Raw genomic sequence first — 15198 nt, 5'->3', positions numbered from 1 at the left:
ACTGTACACTCTAAAAATAAAAGGTTCCTTGAGGATCCTTTAGGATAATATAAGGTTAAAAAAGGAACCTTTAAAGGGAAACCTCACCATTTTTCAACTTCATATTCATCATCTCCAGCACCACCCCAACATCAACATACTGTATGTGAAAATGGTGTCTTTCTATGTTTTGTACTAAAAAAGATAGAGGAAGATCAGTGTTTCCAATTATGTGCATTGTGATTTTGACCAATTGTGAGTAGGCATTACCTACTAATTGTCTACTAATTGGTTGTTGATGTATAAACTCAGCAAAAAAAGAAACGTCCTCTCACTGTCAACTGCGTTTATTTTCAGCAAACTTAACATGTGTAAATATTTATATGAACGTAACAAGATTCAACAACTGAGACATAAACTGAACAAGTTCCACAGACATGTGACTAACAGAAATGGAAAAATGTGTCCCCGAACAAAGGGGAGGGTCAAAATCAAAAGTAACAGTCAGTATCTGGTGTGGCCACCAGCTGCATTAAGTACTGCAGTACATCTCCTCCTCATGGACTACACCAGATTTGCCCGTTCTTGCTGTGAGATGTCACCCCGCTCTTCCACCAAGGCACCTGCAAGTTTCCGGACATTTCTGGGAGGAACACTGATATTCCTGCCTTGCAGGAATTCACACACAGAACGAGCCGTATGGCTGGTGGCATTGTCATGTTGGAGGGTCATGTCAGGATGAGCCTGCAGGAAGGGTACCACATGAGGGAGGAGGATGTCTTCCCTGTAACGCACAGCGTTGAGGTTGCCTGCAATAACAACAAGCTCAGTCCGATGATGCTGTGACACACCACCCCAGACCATGACGGACCATCCACCTACAAATCGATCCCGCTCCAGACTACAGGCCTCGGTGTAACGCACATTCCTTAGACGATAAACGCGAATCCGACCATCAGCCCTGGTGAGACAAAACCACGACTCGTCAGTGAAGAGCACTTGTTGCCAGTCCTGTCTGGTCCAGCGACGGTGGGTTTGTGCCCATAGGCGACGTTGTTGCCGGTGATGTCTGGTGAGGACCTGCCTTACAACAGGCCTACAAGCCCTCAGTCCAGCCTTTCAGCCTATTGCGGACAGTCTGAGCACTGATGGAGGGATTGTGCGTTCCTGGTGTAACTCAGGCAGTTTTTGTTGCCATCCTGAGCCAGTCCCGCAGGTGGGATGTTCGGATGTACCGATCCTGTGCAGGTGTTGTTACACATGGTCTGCCACCGTGAGGACAATCAACTGTGCGTCCTGTCTCCCTGTAGCACTGTCTTATGGCGTCTCACAGTACAGACTTTGCAATTTATTTCCCTGGCCACATCTGCAGTCCTCGTGCCTCCTTGCAGCATGTCGAAGGCAAGTTCACGGAGATGAGCATCTCCTTTTACTGTTTTTCAGAGTCAGTAGAAAGGCCTCTTTAGTGTCCTAAATTTTCATAACTGTGACCTTAATTGCCTACCGTCTGTAAGCTGCTAGTGTCTTAACGATCGTTCCACGGGTGCATGTTCATTAATTGTTTATGTTTCATGGAACAAGCATGGGAAACAGTGTTTAAACCCTTTACAATGAAGATCTGTGAAGTTATTTGGATTTTTACGAATTATCTTTGAAAGATAGGGTCCTGAAAAAGGTACATTTATTGTTTTGCTGAGTTTATTTATATAAATCATGTAATGTAGTCTTCGTTTTTCATCTGCTAGCCAAGTTACGTAGCCTGTAATGTTAGCTGATAATTGTTGGTATGATTTAGTTAATGCTAGCTAGTTAAAGTTATTGTAACTTTAGCTAGCTATATTCAATATTGAGAAATGTACAGTATGTCCTCATTTATACTCATGATAAAGTCTCTCGCCATCTCCTTCCAGCCCTCTCTCTTTAAGACTTTAGTCCCTGTCTTATCATGCACCTGTCCAGTTAAGTTGAAGAGAGTGTGGGTGCTGTGAGAAACTCAGCCTCCACAAACAGGTATGACAAACACACACACAATACACACACTCAGCCCACACACTCTAGTTGAATCAACATTGTTTTCACGGAATTTCAATTAAATTACATTGAACCAATGTGGAATAGATATTGAATTGACGTACTGTATGTGCCCAGTGGGACAGATAGAAAGAGAAATGACCTAATCTAGGTTGTTAAACTTGACAAAACATTTTTTTTTATTAGATGTTACATTTCATATCAACTACTCATGTTGAATTTGTCTAATTTATGTATTTCAGGCTGGTATGTCGGGGTGGCCTGCTTTCATAGAGTTTGGGTGCTGTGAGAAACTCAACCTCCACAAACAGGTAAAACACACACACAGATGACCCAATGATACACTCTCACAATCTCTTTCCATCCTCCTCCCTTTAGTCCCTGTCTTTCACGGTCCCGATAAGTGGGTGGGGTGGGTGGTGGGGGGAGACCACCCAATGTAGGTTATTTTAAACGTGACAAAAATATGTCTTTGATGTTTTTCAGGCTGGTGTATTGGGGCGACCTGTTCTGTCCTCAGTATTTCAGACCAAAGCAAGACAATTTTAAAGATATGGATCTACAAACAGGTTAGCCTCTATATAAAGTCTTTGGATGTATTCGCAGTGTGATTATAATGTGTTCTGTGTTATTTCTTTCTTTTCCAATTGTAACTGAATGCTCAATGAATGTATTTACAGTGTGATTATTGTGTTCTTCTATCTCTGTCCTCCATCCTCTATATCTCTCCATACTGTCTTGTCATAATCACAGCAACTGATAGCACATACTCAACTTTTACTTGATGATAATCAACGCCATCAATCAATGTAATTTGTGTTACAAATATAATTGTTAGTAATCCTGTATGTTTCTCTTTTGCTTTAAGTATCACACTACCCGGCAATACATGGATGTGGGCACTGCACTCATTCAAAAGTACTCCTCGTTGAGAGACCAGACAGGGAAGGGATATGTAAGAATTGTTACATTTTCCTACTCACATTAATTCACACACTAGTAACCTTTTTACACCATTGTGCCTACCCAGATCATGATGTGCTGGCTTGGATATATTCTTCTCACATTGTTAAACCATCACATTTTCAGCAGCATAACAAGACCATCTCTAGTTATGTAATTGACTAAGTCTGCTCGTCTGACATCGGTCCTAATATTCCGTCATTACATTTGTCATGTACCCTTTACAGCATGCAGATGTTTTAATTCTATTGATTCTAATCCAGCCTTTTTATTTCATAACCTTTAATTGAAGTTCTCAAAGTCACTGCAGCCATTTTCCCCCTTCACCACCTCAAAGATAATCCAAGTGGTCTGAATGTCACAGACAGTACAACGTTAGTCGTTATAGAGGTGTGCTCAGTTGTTAACTTACGGTTTGAAATATGACTTCAGTAACCTTTATTATATATATTTTTAATTCCATCACCTACCATACCATGAGGATAGAGGGGAATCCCTTTGGAATGAGAACCACGTCCAACTCTTCTGGATGGACAGGAGCTACTAACTGAAGAGCCGGAGGACATTTCCATGGGATTGGGAATGGCAATGGAGATCCATTTCCTTTTTAACTACAGCTAATGTCAGGGTTACTTCAACAAAAGAAAAGCTGCTAAATAGATAGTTGAAAATAAAAAGAATAGAGATGTAATGTTTGGGAAAGATTTGGTGAAATGCTAACAGAGCAGTGCAAGAAATGCTTAATTCTGCAGGAGTTATTATTAAGGCTATGTGAAATGATATAGGCCTATAGTCAGTGTCCAGACTTCAGTTATCATCTAACCCATCTGAACAGTACGTTACAGTTCCCTTGACGTGCCATAGGACTATTTGAAGTCCCAGTCAGTTGACTGTTGAATTTCTATAGCGCAGGAGCTCTTCGGAGCACTCTAAATTGTTAAAAAATTTGTGCGGCGCATTGCGAAATAGTACAGAGCTCAATTTGGCCTCTGCATGCCTCCAGAGGCTCCGCAATTGCATCAAACCCTCCATATGAAGCCTCCGAACACATTTTCGGATCAAGCATTGATTGGCTTTTAGTCGAAAGTACAGTAATGGATGTTACCCATATGTGCTGAGTCCATAAAATATGCTACATGGTCAATCCAACGTCTGCATTTGACTTGCAGCATTTACGGTGATATGGCCTCTCCAGAAGTCAGGGCATTTATACTCCTTGCCTTCACGGAGCAGCGCAGAGCTGTTGTAAAGGAAGTGAGCTTTTGTTTATACAGGACCTTCCTTCCCCACATAACGTCACCCAATCATGTCAATGTGGAGCTATACGGTTTAGATAAATGTCATATTATATTTGTGTATAATTTGACTATGGACAAAGTTGTTTTTATTGATCCATATTTATTCGACAAAAGCAATGTCAAAAACAAATCATTGTGACATGTTTAATTAAAACATGTATAGGATAACTTTTTTAAAGTTCGGCAACATTTTTATCTGTTCGACAGGGGTGGATTTTTCTTTTGTCGAACTTTCTTCATTGTGACATATGTTAATGGTGTTTATTTTATATAAATGTCGATTGCCGAATGTACGTGGTGACATGATGTCATGATGTCACGAGTAACTATAAAACCCAATTTCATATTTATTTCTAAATGCCTACCGCTTGCAACATAAAACATTTTCAACTATAAAAAATAATGTTTCTGCAGGACAAGGATTGTCCTGACTTTCAAGAATGCCTGAATTGCTTCGCCTTGCTTTTTCTGGTTGGCTGGCAAGTTTAACAATCCAATTTCAGATCTGAAGGAGAATGGAGAGGAGAGGAACCTGGCTCTGAGGGGTGGCCAGTCCTCTTCTGGCTTTGTTTTTTCCATTTACCTTTCTGTGTTTTATCATTTTCCTTCAATTCACAAGAAGCTGAATGTCTCACCCGAGAAAGCAGCCGAGTGAGCGAAACGGCGCCTCTCTTTTCTCTGTATGTGTAGGCCATCTATCTGATGCTCTCTGGTCAAAAAGTATGACCTTTTTGCTGCCCATAGAAGTGAATGCAAGGGAAGACAGCAAGAATTTGGCCTCCCTTGATTAAAAAAAAAATGAAGAAAATAATAGCCAACCAGCGTAGAGCTAAACTTAATGAGGTCAACTGTGAATGGTCCTGACTCACCAAAAAAATGTGTCAACAGAAGCCAGTTTGTATTTAGCTTCCGTCTATTCATATAACAAGAGAGCAATACACAATTGACAAAAACAACTTGAATTGTTGCATATCGTTGTGTTGTTGTCCTCCGGTGGTAAGCTAGCTTGCTAAAAATGGCCTTTTCCTAAATTAGCCATGGATGAAGATAGCGATTTGGACTTGTGGTTTTACTTTATTCTCAGTACTGGCCAATGATTATAATGGCGATTCTGATCCAATCATAAATTCATACATTGTGCCACTGGCCTGAGAGGATGGTAGTTCAATATGTAGCTAGATCTAGAAGGCTAATGTTAAGTAGCTAAAGTTGCCCATGAAAGGAAGTTAGGCTAGCGAGCATGCATTTTAGCCAGGTAGCCTAGGACAACAAAACATAAAAGGGTGTATATTGTGACAGAGTCATAGACCGTTTCATCAACATGAGAGAGAGGAGGATGGCATTGAAGTTTCTCTACAAGTAGGGTGAGTCAACATGTTTTTCTACTTGCATGAACCTACAGCAAGCACATAAACAGAAATCAGAACTATGAACAGCCACATATTTATCTTACATCGACTGGACTAAATTGTTTTTGGTATCTTTTAGATGTCACTGTATTAGACTAAGAATAGGTGATTTTATGATGTCGAAATATTGAAATTGAAATGGTGCTGGATTTTTGGAGTCAGCTCCTGATTTCTTTGAGACTTGTGGAAACTCTGTGATTCTAAATCATTCGTTTTTTGTAGTCCAAAACATTAACTTGCTTGACCTTGCTGTTGGTCATGTAACATGCAATGTGCTTTGTGGGCACATGCAGAGAAACCTGGTTGCAGTCTCCTGTTCAGCAATTTTATTCCACTCGTTGTACACCATGTCATTTGCCAAAGACACGGTAAATGACCAGGACAAACTTTTTGGCAAATGACAGGAGTGGCAAGGAGTGTAATGTTAGCTAAAACGATTTGTAATCATACTACTGGAGGAGGGTTATGTGTTGAACGTGGACGTGTGTCGCACTTTGAAACCCACGCCCACATTGACATAGTACCTCCCACCAGGCAAAATACTGTGAAAAGAGTGTCCCATAATAAAAGGGAAGGTGCCTCTCGCTCCCATAGCACACGTTTTCTGGAGACTTGTGGGCAGAGACCTGATGAAATCGCGCACTGTATGCGCTTTCGGTTGCCTGATTGCGTCCAGACTGGGGAGAAATACGCAGACTATCCACTCACGTCCTGTGGTCAACCAGATCTGATCACAATCAGAACACAATGGGGACTTTTGTGCATCTAGACTTGTCTTTTCTATGCGATCTTAGTATTCTGATAGCGAGAAGTCGCATGTAGACACTTCCAGATAGATGAAGTAGATTATGTGAATGATTGGCACTTTTAGGTCACCAATTTCTCAAAAAAATTAAACTGTATGGCGGGTTCAACTGGACCACTGATGTGCGTCGCCGATGGCTGGAATTCAATCTATTCCTCTGAATTCACCCAGCAAGCGGTTATATAAGGTGATATAAAGTAATTTAATCTAAATGGTCCAGGATTACAATAATAGGTCAAACACACCATGTTAGTAAAGCTGGACACTGAATGAAAGCATGAAACAAGTGAGACCGTCTTTGGACTGAATCAACTTGCAGTTGGCAACGTTCGTATCCAATTGCGTCCCCACCTTATTGCTACAGGTTGAGCACTTGGCCTTTCACAAATGTACTTGTAGCACACAGTGTTGACATTGCTCTTCCTTTCGGACTCGAATGTTACATATTTAGGCGCCATGGCTGAGCACGGTGGCCCTCATAGTATGTGTTTAAATAAGGTAGACTGTCACAGTTCCTCCACCTTGTCCTCCAGCTCAGAGCAAGAAAGTGAAATATTCACCAAGTTGAAAGTCAGTTTGACTGAGGACTATCCGCAGAAGAATGCGGAGATTCTGAGCGGCCAGTATGGGACTAATTTACTTTTGATCGGCGTGTCCTTGATGCTGGCTATTGGGAACAATGGAGCATCCGTGAAGGAAGAGCACCTGCTGTCGTTTATCACGACCCTCATAATCGTCCAGCTGCTATGGATGATGTGGTACATCGTGAGGAGAGGCATGCAGAGTAATTTACAGGCAGAAAAGGATGTGCATGCTACTACCTCTTGGATAAAAGGTACAGATATTTGGAAGATTAGGTTTCCAGTATATAAAATGGTATTGTGAACGTAAATCTCGAGGCTGGATTTTCAATATAGTTAAATGCTTCTCAAGTAGCTGATGGAACTTTTCCAAATAGATTTGTTTTTGATTTATAAAACTTTGGCGGAGAAACAAGCAAACATTGAATTGACATCAAAAGCAATTAAAGGATATTTTTGCATACTTTTTCGTTTCAATGCAGCCTCTTAACAACGAACGTTTCATTGATTATAGGGGGTTTAACTCTTCTTGCACTCCTCTCGTTGATCATGGATGCCTTCAATATTGGATATTTTGTGGGCTATCGATCATGCCTGTCGGCTGTTCTAGTGGTATACCCCATCATCCACGCAACTCACACAATAGCACAGGTAAGATACAACCCCCATTCTATGTTGATTTGATAACGCTTTTCATTATGGTATGGCCTATACTTACAAGGATTTATAAAGTGGTTTGTAATTTCTAAACGGATTATTCCATAAATAGATGGTTTATAAATCTGTAATAAACAGTTATAACACATAAGTAAAACATGTGCTATTTTTGGGCTTGCTTAATAATGTGCTTATTATATATGAATGTACTGTTATTGATATTACTGTTATTATTGACAGTGCAGCCATAACCTCAGAATTTGGCAAGCAGCTAAATGACAAGCACACAGTTTAAACAAATGTATTATTAGAGCGTTCAATTATAATGTACTATGTGTAACTATTTATTTTAGATTTATAAAGTAATAACTAACAACTTATTTACCATGTATAACCCCCTTTTATACATTTGCTTAAATATGTAAAGTGTTAACATTATAGGTAAGCTGGCAGCTCTGTTCAAAATGTTTTTCCAGTAAAGGTATCTAAATACCACTTAAGCAGGTAATGTATAGATCTTTATCTTGAAGTGGAATAATGTACACTTTGTTTCTCAGGCAAGAAAAAGAGTTGTCTGTACAAAAAAATCCTGTCATTATCCATGTTATTGGAGTAAAACGTAGTGCAGGCGGAGGTAATCCTTCAGTTGAGAGGTCATTTGATATGTTCTCACATTCTGGTGATTCATTTTCACAGTCCAAATGAAAGCCTTCACCAGAAATGTTTTTTAGACTGATATAGTGAGTGTCTTGTCAGTGCTAGTTTGGTACAAATGTTAATTTGAGTTTTGTTTTAGGTGCATTTCCTTTGGTTTCACATCAAAGACGTCATCAAGTCCTTTGAGACCTTTGAAAGGTATTGTGAAATATAATAAATCTGTATTTTGAGATTGTCACAAGCCATGCGAGCCTCTCAGGCCTATGGTATGTTTAGGTTATCCTCATGTACATTTTTCAGTTTAATAAAACAGTTGATGAGTTTATTTATCCTGTTATAACTATTGTACTCACAAAGTTGAATCTACAGCCTATAATTTATCTACCCAGCAACGACTATTGTGACAATCAATTTCTATTTTGATTCATGGATGTTTCCCGTCAGGTTTGGCGTCATCCATGCAGTCTTCACTAACCTGCTGCTGTGGTGCAGCGGTGTGATGTCTGAGGCCAATCACTTGCTAAACCACCACAACACAAGGCTGACTGCCCTGGGCTTTGAAAACCTCACCATGGGTAAGGGGACCAGGGTCGAGTGGCTGCTTGAAAAAAGGACAATAGTTCACTTGAGAAGCTCACTTAATTGGATGAAAGACAGGTGAAGGGGGGTTGAAGGGGAGGGGATGGATTAGGCAGTCCAGCAGGTCTTTTTTGTGTTGAACGTCTACTCTTTTAGGTTTCACGACACACGCACGGTTACTGGCCCCGAACACCCGCCCCCAGCTTGCGTTACCTCAGACGCCATTGTCCCAGGCCAGGCTGCTCCCAAGGGCGTTGGAATTACAGTGACTGAAACATCTTAAGCCTCTATGGAGGAGAACCACCGTAGTGGTACCTTTTTGGGAGGAGTGGGGGTAGTGAGTACAGTAGGTAGAGGTACAGGGTTGAGTTAAGAAGCTGTCTTTAGAGGGCAGCACTAGGAAATGGTAGGGCTTCAACAAGTACATGGAAAGCATTATTTTGAGGAAACGGAAAGTAATTTTAGTCCAATGTGCTGAATTGTGTATATTGGTGTTGAGAAAGTTGGTTGATACACTTGATCCACCAATCTGATATTCTCAGCACACGTGTGAAGAGCAGTTTGTGGTGATATTGATCACACCACCCACTGCTACATGAAGATTTCCATAGCTGAAATGACTAGGACATTGAGCTGTGAGGCCCAAACAGCACAAGGTCAGTTCATTTGGTAAATAACTAGACTCTAAATTCCCTTCCTACCACCCTTGTTGCTTTAGACTGATGGCAAAGGATTGTTTAATTCTGTTACATAAGACCCAAAGAAAACAACTGGCCTCATGCAAAAAACATTGAAATAAACCTTATTGCCATAAATATTTGAATAACTTGAGAGTTTCTAACCTCTGTGTATTATACTTGTATACACAAATTGGAGGTCACTGTTTTGTAAAGTACATAAAGTTACATATGGTGGCAGAAGTGGGAATGCACTGGGCTTGAAATTGACACAATATTTTGTTTTTTTAATGTGACTTTCAGTGGCTATGGAACCTCATTGTAATTGCACTATCAGTGCCTGCTCCATGTTCGTCAACGGCCTCTACTACCTTTATCCCTTCAACATCGAGTACCACATCTTTGTCTCGGTAATGCTCTTTGTCATGTGGAAGAACATAGGGCGCACCATTGACCTCGAGCACAACCGGAAAAGGCTGGCTACCAAGACCCAGGGACTGGTAGTCGGCCCCATCCTGGGTCTCGCCGCTCTGGCCAGCACCATCGGCGTACTGGTGGTCTACATCATCCACGTGAAAGAGTCGCTGGACATCCGGGAGTCAACCATTGCAATTTTCTACTACTACGGCATCGTCATGCTGGTGGTCATGTGCTCGGCCGGGGTCACGGGTCTGCTCATCTACCGTGCCGACCCCATGCCCATGGACACCACCAAGAACCCCTCGCGGAAGCTGGACACAGAGCTCCTGTTTGGTTCGTCGGTGGGTTCCTGGCTCGTTTCCTGGTGCAGCGTGGTGGCCGTGTCAGCCTCACGCAGCAGCCCGAGCTACCGCTGGACCAACCTGATGTACTCGCTGCTCAGCATCCTGGAAAAGTACATCCAGAACCTGTTCATCATTGAGTCCCTCTACCGCCAGCGGGAGGACGGTGAGAGGGAGGACGCTGAGGTGGCGGGGCCTGCACCAGAGATATTCTCCGTGACCTCCTCCTTGTCTCCACCCTACAACGGAATCATCAACCAGGCGTACGAGAATCCGGACAACGGCTGCGTCACGCTGGAGAATGTGCAGAAGGAGAGTGGACAGGTGAATGGGTGCCCACAGAAACATTTGGAAGTGCCCCGTCAGGTGGAGAACAACGTGGCGGTGACCCCGAGCAAGAAGAGTCAGATCCTAAAGAACATCGCTGTCTTCCTTTTCATGTGCAACATCTCAGTAAGCTTGCTGTTCTTTACTTATTATTTATTATGATTTATTTATTGATAATAGTCAGCAGTGGTGTTATTGTCATAGGATATAGCTAGCTCTCAAGCACACATACTGTATGATTCTCCCCCATTTCTTACCCTTCTAGCTACTTTTACTATCTACCTTTTATTCAATGTCCCAGTTGGGAAGTTTATGAAATACAGCATGCATTTACCACACAAAAATACAATACCAAGTTAAGTTTAACCTTATTGGTGTCTCGTTACTGCAGCTCTGGATCCTTCCTGCCTTTGGCTGTAGACCCCAGTATGACAACGGCCTAGAGGAGGAGACGTTTGGCTTCACCACATGGACCACAGTTCTCAATTTCGCCATGCCGATTACCCTCTTCTACCGCATGCACTCTGTGGCCTGCCTTTTCGAAGTGTTCCGGAGAGTGTGACAAGACGAAGAGGGACCAATGAGACAAGGCAACATGCACAAGAACATTCAGGAGGCCATCTTGTCATGTACTTTGACTTCCAAACAAGCATGGAAACACATTTGTCACTTTAGGGGGCTTAAAAGATGTCCCTTGTAGTGATGCATCTTCAGAAGCATTTTATAGCACCTGGTCTAAACAACAAATGACATTGATATGAGACCTTGGGTTCAAATAGTATTTCGGAATCTTTCAAATACTTTAGTTTTACATGATTGAGCTGGCCAGGCACAATGTAACCAATGGATTAGCCCTAAACGTGCAAAGTATTCGAAAGATTTCAAATCATATTTATACCCAGGTCTAATATCACTTTGTTGTGTTGTTACTGCACTAAAAAGATAAAATGACATTTAGATTTAGGTCTATCGTAAGTGTTTGGGTTTGTCTTTTGATTTTCATCCAAGTGTCGTTGAAGTCAAGTGTTATTCGACGCATATGTAAATAGTTAAATGTTTTGATCTAGAACAGATGTAAGCCAGGCTATATGGGAATGCGTTATGAGGGCATAACATGATTATACCAAGCAAAGTGCCATACCACATTCATATCAAATCAACCACCGTGTTCACAGCAGAACTGTACTATGATTTGAAAAGCCATAAACATTTTTTTTTGTTCTGCCATTTTTAGGATGTTCTTATTGGTCAGAAGAAAACACAGGAAACTCAAAACACTGCTGTGTCAGACACTTGAACTACTTGGCTGGTGACTGTCTAGAGTCCTACATGTACTGTAGTACACAGTAAGCCAGCACTAGACTTTGAATGCTCTTCTGTGTAGTATTGGACTGTAGTTCTCACAATCTCTCGCCAACGTTCATTGGACTGTTGGCAATAATTTCCCTTTAGATGTTATACTACTGTACCTAAACAATACAGATGTGGTTTTATAAAATATATTTAAATATTTTAATTATGGAACAATATTTGTGTAAAAAACCAAACAGCGTGGTGTATGTGGAGCTTCCCCCAATCCACACTGATCCTTCCCCTGGACCCATATTAAGCTTAGCCTGGTGGAACCAGCCTATTTTCTGCGTTCACACAAAGCAGACACCACTTTTTTGGTAGACAGCTGAAGGATGGGCCTGTTGTTATGTTATTGAAAAGGGAAACAATACAATATTTGCACAGATGTACAGTATATACAGCATTGACTGGCATTCATTTTCCAAAAAGCAAATATGTTTGTTCAAACTGAAACAATTCTGAAACTGAACCATTTATCTTGATTGATGTCGTTTTGAAAAGTGAGCATTGAAAATAATCATATCCTGTGAAGTTGTTGATTGATTTTGTGAGGAATTACTTAAATGTAGCGCTACTGCATAGTTAAATGTAGAACAACATATTGAGGCTGTGGTGGAATATCAAAAAACAGAGTTCTACATTGGTGGTAACTACTGTACACTGTTCTCAGATGTATGTGCCAATCTTTGGTCAATGCTTATTGATAAACCTGCAGCAATACTACATCCTCTGTGGACATATCTGAATGTACTAGATTAAAGCTACTGTAGCCTACATAGCCTCTGTGATAAAAATGATTGTGAAATTATTACAAATATTTTAAGTTAACTTAAATTCATACTGTAGGTCAGGGGTCAATCATGGTTTATTCAGCCCGGCACAATTTATTTTCTTAAGCGGATGGTCAGGGGGTCAGAACATAATTATACAGTGCCTTCAAAGTATTCACACATCTTGACTTTTTGCACATTTTGTTGTGTTACAGCCTGAGTTTAAAACAATGTCAAGTGGAATTATGTTTGTTGACATTTTAACTAATTAATAAAAAATGAAAATCTTGAGTCAATAAGTATTCAACCCCTATGTTATGGCAAGTCTCAATAAGGTAAGGAGTAAAAATGTGCTTCACAAGTTGCATGGTGTTTAATAGTGTTTAACCTTATTTTTGAATGACTACCTTGTCTCTGTACCCCACACATACAATCATCTGTAAGGTCCCTCATTTGAGCAGTGAATTTCAAACACAAGTTCAACCACAAAGACCAGGGAGGTTTTCCAATGCCTCGCAAAGAAGGGCACCTATTGGTATAAGGGTAAAAAATAAAAAAGCAGATATTGAATATCCCTTTGAGCATGGTGAAGTTATCAATTACACTTTGGATGGTGATTCAATACACCCAGTCACTACAAAGATACAGGAGTCCTTCCTAACTCAGTAGCCGGGGAGGAAGGATTTCACCATGAGGCCAATGTTGACTTTAAAACAGTTACAGAGTTTAATGACTGGTAGGAAACAACTGAGGATAAATCAAAACAGATTGTAGTTGCTCCACAATACTAACCTAATTGACAGAGTGAAAAGAAGGAAGCCTATAAAGAGTAAAAATATTCCTAAACATGCATCCTGTTTGCAACAAGGCAATAAAGTAATACTGGAAAACAAATGTGGCAAATCAATTCACATTTTGTCCTGAATTAGTTTGGGGCAAATCCAATACAACACATTACTGAGTACTGCTCTTCCATATTTACAAGCATAGTGGTGGTTGCATCATGTTATGGGTATGCTTGCAATCGGTAAGCACTGGGGAGTTTTTCAGGATAAACAATAAATGCAATGGAGCTAAGCACAGGCAAAATCCTAGAGGAAAACATGGTTCAGTCTGCTTTCCACCAGACACTGGGAGATAAATTCACCTTTCACTAATACAATAATATAAAATATAAGGCCAAATACAATGGAGTTGCTTACCAAGATGACATTGAATGTTCCTGAGTGGCCTAGTAAAAATGTTGATTTAAATCGGAGTACGCCTATATCAGTTCAAATGATCTTCTTTCACCACACGTGCCTAGAGTTGAAATCATATTTTTGACAAGAAGAATCAATTTGTCTAGAATATATGTCAGACAATATACAGCTCTCACCCCTAGTCTCAGTTTATCCTGCTAATTATCTGAATTTACTTACCATTCCTTAATTGTAGTTGCTGAAATACCGTCTTGATGCATTAACTCGCCACAATGGCCACCTGGTGGCGACAAATGTTGCCTTTCTAGCAGGCTATGCGTTAGTGCATAAAACCCCCATCAGAATGAGACAAAGGTTGTTGCCCAATTCAGAGCTTGCTATATTCAACTCTTCAATAAAGGTCAGCCAAAGTCAACTTTACGCATTTTTTTCATTTAGCCTAGTCCCATCTTTTGTTGAAATGGAATTCCCAAATGATTCCAAACCATATGTGACTATATTCCCTAAATATTTGACAAATGATATGCATATAGCCTATTAATTATCGGAATTATGAAGTCTATCAATTTCAAATGCAGGCTATTATCTGAATGTATTTCATGCTTTATATTAGACTATTCGCATATGCTATATATTAGACTATTCGCATGTGCTAGCCTATTATAAATAGTAGACATTTTAATTTACAATTTGTATAAATCTTTGTCACTGATGACTTTATATGCCTACAGGTAGGGGATAGGGTCTAACAAATACATTTGTATATATAGGCTATATAAACGCTTACTCACTATTCAGGGAAGGTGCTAGTCAGTCAAAAAGAAAGATGACCATAGACACGATATTTCATGAATAAAATCAGTAAATAATGCCAGAATTTAACATAACATAACATAGCCTAGATTGTACTCGATTGAATTTGGCAGGACACAGATATTATTTTGATGGCGCGTCAAAACGATTTGACAGGCATGTTGTCGACGCATCTAAAAATAAATGTGACGTTTAAATGCCGGAAACTGCCAAGAGGATATACTGCACATGCAGATGTTAAAGCGAATTTTGTTATTGTGCCTATACTTATACGTAAAGATTGTGAGAGTGACTCACCTAGGATGTTAGTCTGGCCTACCTGCTGCATTCTGCAGA

At 40.4% G+C, this 15198-nt stretch overlaps 1 protein-coding gene across 2 annotated transcripts; it reads left to right on the top strand.

The window, feature by feature from the left end:
- The first annotated feature begins 5175 nt into the window (after positions 1-5175).
- On the top strand, positions 5176-12851 carry LOC110528466 (proton channel OTOP1). Of its 2 annotated transcripts, none has more exons than XM_090241837.1 (6): positions 5176-5635; positions 7581-7717; positions 8520-8578; positions 8825-8955; positions 9940-10850; positions 11116-12851. In XM_090241837.1, exons 2-6 carry the CDS (start codon positions 7616-7618, stop codon positions 11284-11286), a joined length of 1374 nt encoding a protein of 457 aa, XP_090097963.1. In that variant the 5' UTR covers positions 5176-5635; positions 7581-7615; the 3' UTR covers positions 11287-12851. The 2 variants fall into 2 exon arrangements, with proteins under 2 accessions (XP_090097963.1, XP_021466232.3); XM_021610557.3 differs by lacking the exon at positions 5176-5635 and adding an exon at positions 6246-7320.
- Positions 12852-15198: the final 2347 nt, after the last annotated feature.

Source organism: Oncorhynchus mykiss, chromosome 7, assembly GCF_057628025.1.
Source record: "Oncorhynchus mykiss isolate SJ-2025 chromosome 7, ASM5762802v1, whole genome shotgun sequence".
Lineage (NCBI taxonomy): Eukaryota > Metazoa > Chordata > Actinopteri > Salmoniformes > Salmonidae > Oncorhynchus > Oncorhynchus mykiss.
The sequence above is the reverse complement of the archived record's forward strand: the minus strand, read 5'-3'. Positions and strand labels throughout refer to the sequence as shown.